The following is a 4,992-nucleotide window of genomic DNA, read 5'->3' on the forward strand; positions in this document are numbered from 1 at the left end:
CTAACTCGGGCCTACCTGTGGCCTAACTCAGGCCTAACTTGGGCCTACCTGTGGCCTAACTCAGGCCTAACTCGGGCCTACCTGTGGCCTAACTCGGGCCTACCTGTAGCCTAACTCAGGCCTAACTCGGGCCTACATGTGGCCTGATTGCGGCCTAACTGAGGCCTAACCATCCTCCCCGCACTGCCACAGTGCGTACCTGCCCCCTGGACGAGTTCCAGTGCAACAACACGCTGTGCAAGCCACTGGCCTGGAAATGTGATGGAGAGGACGACTGTGGGGACAACTCGGACGAAAATCCCGAGGAGTGCTGTGAGTGACGCTGCCTCCCTGCTCCTGGTGGCGTGCCACCGCCATGGCCCCACCAGGTGCAGGAGGGAGGCAGGGCTGGGGCCTGCTGGCTGCTGCGGGTACAACAAAAAGATGGGGCCCCTCTGCTCCGCACCTCATGTGGTGCCGGGAGGGCAGGGGGGCTCCTCTTGAGGATGGCCTCACAGATGGATGGGCATGGGGCTGGGGCTGGGGTTGAGGATGAGGCTGGTGGGGGAGGGAGGCCGTGCCTTGCTGTGGTGCCAGCAGCAGGTGATTGTCTGCTTCAGTCTCTTTGCTTTAGTCTCTGGAGCCCGCTCACGTCTGTGGGACTCCCTGGGATCGGGCAGAGGCCGAGCAGCGGCTCGTGACCAGCGTGACAGTCTGGCCATGGCGTCTCCTTTCACCGTCACCGTTTGTTTCTGTTTGCTGGTGCAGTGAAATTCCAGTGTCCCCCCAACAGACCATTCCGCTGCAAGAACGACCGGGTATGTCTGTGGATTGGTCGACAGTGCGATGGCATTGACAACTGTGGAGACAACACCGATGAGAAGGACTGCGGTGAGTGCAGACCAGGCTGGCTGCCGGCCTTGGGCCATTCCCTGCAGGGTACTCGGCTTGGCTTCGCTCCCTGCTCCTTCCCTAGACCTCGGTGCAGGTGCTGGCACTGTGGGGACCTCCCCAAGCTGCTCTCTCCCTGTTGTGCGCATGGGGCCAGGCACCCAGGGCCCCGGGGCATCACAGTGCTATCTGTACCCCCACAGAGTCCCCCACGGCCAAGCCCAGGAGCTGCAGCCAGGACAAGAACGAGTTCCTGTGTGAGAACAAGAAGTGCATCAGTGCCAACCTCCGCTGCAACTTCTTCGATGACTGTGGGGACGGCTCTGATGAGAAGTCCTGCTCTCATGGTGGGTGCAAGCAGGGGGCTGGAGGGACACTGGGTGGCCGTGTGGGTGCTGACTGCGTCTCCCATCACAGAGCACAAGTCGTATGACTGCATGACCAACACCACCATGTGTGGAGATGAGGCTCAGTGCATCCAGGCGCAGTCCTCCACGTACTGCACGTGCCGCAGAGGCTTCCAGAAGGTGCCGGACAAGAATTCCTGTCAAGGTACTTCCTGCTGCTGAGGGTTGTGTTTATGGCTGCTTTTCACCCTTAGGATGCATCTTTGTGTCCATAGAGCAGCTGGAGTGTTGGGAATGGTGTCCTCAGGGCACAGACGTGGGGCCTGGGGAGTGGTGGGGGCTCTGTGCCCTGTGAATGCAGACCCCAGGGCTGAGCCTGGAGACGCCTCCTGGGCCCCCTGACCTCGTCTCCCCTCTGCTCAGATGTCAACGAGTGCCTGCGCTTCGGGACCTGCTCCCAGATCTGCAACAACACCAAGGGCTCCCACGTCTGCAGCTGCGCCAAGAACTTCATGAAGACAGACAACATGTGCAAGGCGGAAGGTCAGGGGGGTGTGGGTGTGCACAAACCCTGCACATGCCGGCGCCTTGCTGTAGGACCCAGCTCCCGATTCCTTCTCCTCCCCCCGCACTCTGCTCATCCTGATGTGATGCTGGCCCTGGCCCTGTCACGGTGTCCCATCCATCTGTCCTTCCCTAGCAGAATGAGCCCAAAGGGCCGCTGAGCACCCAGTCCCATGCCGTGGAGCTTGGCTGACTGCAGCTCCCTGGGCAGCACTAACAACTCCTCCCCTGCAGGCTCGGAGCACCAGATCCTCTATATCGCGGACGACAACAAGATCCGGAGCATGTACCCCTTCAACCCCAACTCGGCCTACGAGCCGGCCTTCCAGGGCGACGAGAACGTGCGCATCGACGCCATGGACATCTACGTCAAGGGCAACAAGATCTACTGGACCAACTGGCACACGGGCAGGATCTCGTACTGCGAGCTGCCCGCCTCCTCGGCTGCCTCCACCGCCTCCAACCGCAACCGGCGCCAGATCGACGGCGGCGTCACCCACCTGAACGTGAGCTCCTACCCCGTCTGGTGGGAGGCATGCAGCGGGGCGGCCGGCCCTGACCCTCCTCCTGCTGCCCTCCCCAGATCTCCGGGCTGAAGATGCCGCGGGGTATCGCCGTTGACTGGGTCGCTGGGAACATCTACTGGACAGACTCCGGGCGGGATGTCATTGAGGTGGCGCAGATGAAAGGCGAGAATCGCAAGACGCTGATCTCGGGCATGATTGATGAGCCGCATGCCATTGTGGTTGATCCGCTTAGGGGGTGAGACTTGAGCCCTTTCCCTCTTACCCTCTATCCTGCCCTGACCCCGGTTCCTTACCGACAAACCCTTCCGTGGTGGAAGCTCCCTGTGCCCCAGGGACGCGCTCCTTGTCAGGGTGGGAGCTATCTGAAATCGGCTCACCCCGCTAGGACAGCGTTGGGAGGAGGCTGAGGGTTTCTCCTCTGCTGGGGTGTGGGACTGTCCTGCTCGTCCCCTTTTTACTGCCCTGCTAGCAGTGACCTGCCCGTGTCCTTTGCAGGACTATGTACTGGTCAGACTGGGGCAATCACCCCAAGATTGAGACGGCCGCAATGGATGGGACGCTGCGCGAGACCCTGGTGCAAGACAACATCCAGTGGCCAACAGGTGAACGCAGGCGGGAGCCAGGAGGGGCACAGGAGGTGCCAAAGGCCTTGACGTGTGGCGGGGGGGACACAAGCAGCTCGTGCTTGGAAAGCTCAGCTTGGGCGTGGGTAGGGCAGGGCAGGGTGGTGGGTGGCTGTGCTGCTCAGGAGGGGCTTGGAGTGGGCTTTGAGCCCACCTGATGGCTGTGTGTGCACCAGGCCTGGCCGTGGACTACCACAACGAGCGGCTGTACTGGGCTGACGCCAAGCTCTCCGTCATCGGCAGCATCCGCCTCAACGGCACCGACCCTGTTGTGGCCATCGACAACAAGAAGGGTGAGCTGTGGGAGAAGCAGGGACGGTTCCTGGGTTCCAGTTTGGGTCCCACCTCCTCGTTCAGGGTGGGAGACCTTCGCCCACGACGCCTCTGCAGCCTCCCCTCAGCCCTGTCCATGGCAGTGCCTGGCTGGCCGTGCTGCTTGCCCCCACGCCACCTCTGACCTCACGGGTCCTCTCCTCTCTTCGCCAGGGCTGAGCCATCCTTTCAGCATCGACATCTTTGAGGACTACATCTACGGCGTCACCTACATCAACAACCGCATCTTCAAGATCCACAAATTCGGGCACAAGTCTGTCACCAGCCTGACGTCCGGCCTCAACCACGCCACCGACGTGGTGCTCTACCACCAGTACAAGCAGCCAGAGGGTGCGTGCTGGCCTTGGGCCCCCCCCTGCTCTTGGGGGAAGGCACCTAGACCTAACCTGGATGGGATGCTGTGGGAGAAAGGGCGAGGGGAGCCATGGCAGAGCAGGGGGGGGGGTCGAGCCAAGCAGTTTCCCAGCCCAGATGGGGGCGTGGGGGGTAAGGGGTTCGCCTGGGGCCAGGGTGCAATGGGAAGCTGCCAGCTGGTGACCCAAAGGCACCGGGTGGCGTGGGGCTTGGGCAGCCGCGGCGCTGTGGGGCAGCGCCGTGCCTCACTCTGTGCTGTCCCTTCACTCCGGCAGTGACCAACCCTTGTGACCGCAAGAAGTGCGAGTGGCTCTGTCTGCTGAGCCCCAGCGGCCCCGTCTGCACCTGCCCCAACGGCAAGCGCCTGGACAACGGCACCTGCGTGCTCATCCCCTCGCCCACTGCCTCCGCCGTCGGTAGGTGCTCATGGGGATGAGGAGGAGGAGGAGGAGGAGGAGGAGGATGGGGGCTGCGTGGCTCGGCCCCGCTCACCTCCCACCCCAATCCCAGTGCCCACCACCGACACCTGCGACCTGGTGTGCCTGAACGGGGGCAGCTGCTTCCTGAACGCCCGCAAGCAAGCCAAGTGCCGCTGCCAGCCCCGCTACAACGGGGAGAAGTGCCAGATCAACCAGTGCTCCGACTACTGCCAGAACGGGGGCCTGTGCACCGCCTCCCCCTCCGGTGAGCACCGCGGGGCCGTGAGCTCTGGGATGGCTCCGGGCACGCGGAGCGGAGCCCTGAGTGCTGTCGTTGCCAGGCATGCCGACCTGCCGCTGCCCCACTGGCTTCACGGGGTCCCGCTGCGACCAGCAAGTGTGCACCAATTATTGCCAGAACAACGGCAGCTGCACGGTGAACCAGGGCAACCAGCCCAACTGCCGCTGCCCTCCCACCTTCATCGGGGACCGCTGCCAGTACCGTGAGTGGGGGCAAGGGGGGGGGACTCGGTACACGTTGGGCGCTGGGCGGCTGGAAAGGAGCTCTGCGAAAAAGGACCTGGGGTCCTGGTGGCCGGCAGCTGAGCACGGGCTGACCGCGAGCCAGCAGCGTGGCCTCGTGGCCGAGAAGGCCGATGGGATCCTGGGGAGCGTTGCGCAGAGCGTGGCCAGCAGGGACGGGGAGGTGGTCTCCCCGCTCTGCCCCCCGCCCTGAGCCCCTCTGTGCCCCGCAGAGCAATGCTTCAACTACTGCGAGAACAACGGCGTGTGCCAGATGACCAAGGACGGCGTCAAGCAGTGCCGCTGCCCGCCGCAGTTCGAGGGCGCCCAGTGCCAGGACAACAAATGCTCGCGGTGCCAGGAGGGCAAGTGCAACATCAACAGGCAGAGCGGAGAGGTGTCCTGCATGTACGTGCAAAGCAAAGTGTGGGGG

General features: G+C 63.4%; 1 protein-coding gene across 1 annotated transcript in view; it reads left to right on the forward strand.

Moving 5' to 3' along the window:
* The window catches only part of LRP1 (LDL receptor related protein 1), a gene marked incomplete at its 3' end in the record, with an annotated part of 30,377 nt that extends 25,410 nt beyond the window's left edge, over positions 1-4,967 (forward strand). Inside the window, 14 exon segments of the mRNA XM_021383232.1 lie at positions 193-312; positions 748-870; positions 1,074-1,217; positions 1,288-1,422; positions 1,641-1,760; positions 2,016-2,287; positions 2,365-2,543; positions 2,804-2,910; positions 3,108-3,224; positions 3,418-3,594; positions 3,894-4,034; positions 4,129-4,302; positions 4,379-4,540; positions 4,793-4,967. Coding sequence (XP_021238907.1) covers positions 193-312; positions 748-870; positions 1,074-1,217; positions 1,288-1,422; positions 1,641-1,760; positions 2,016-2,287; positions 2,365-2,543; positions 2,804-2,910; positions 3,108-3,224; positions 3,418-3,594; positions 3,894-4,034; positions 4,129-4,302; positions 4,379-4,540; positions 4,793-4,967 — 2,146 coding nt within the window.
* Positions 4,968-4,992: the final 25 nt, after the last annotated feature.

This window comes from Numida meleagris, unplaced genomic scaffold (assembly GCF_002078875.1).
Source record: "Numida meleagris isolate 19003 breed g44 Domestic line unplaced genomic scaffold, NumMel1.0 unplaced_Scaffold358, whole genome shotgun sequence".
Classification (NCBI taxonomy): Eukaryota; Metazoa; Chordata; class Aves; order Galliformes; family Numididae; genus Numida; species Numida meleagris.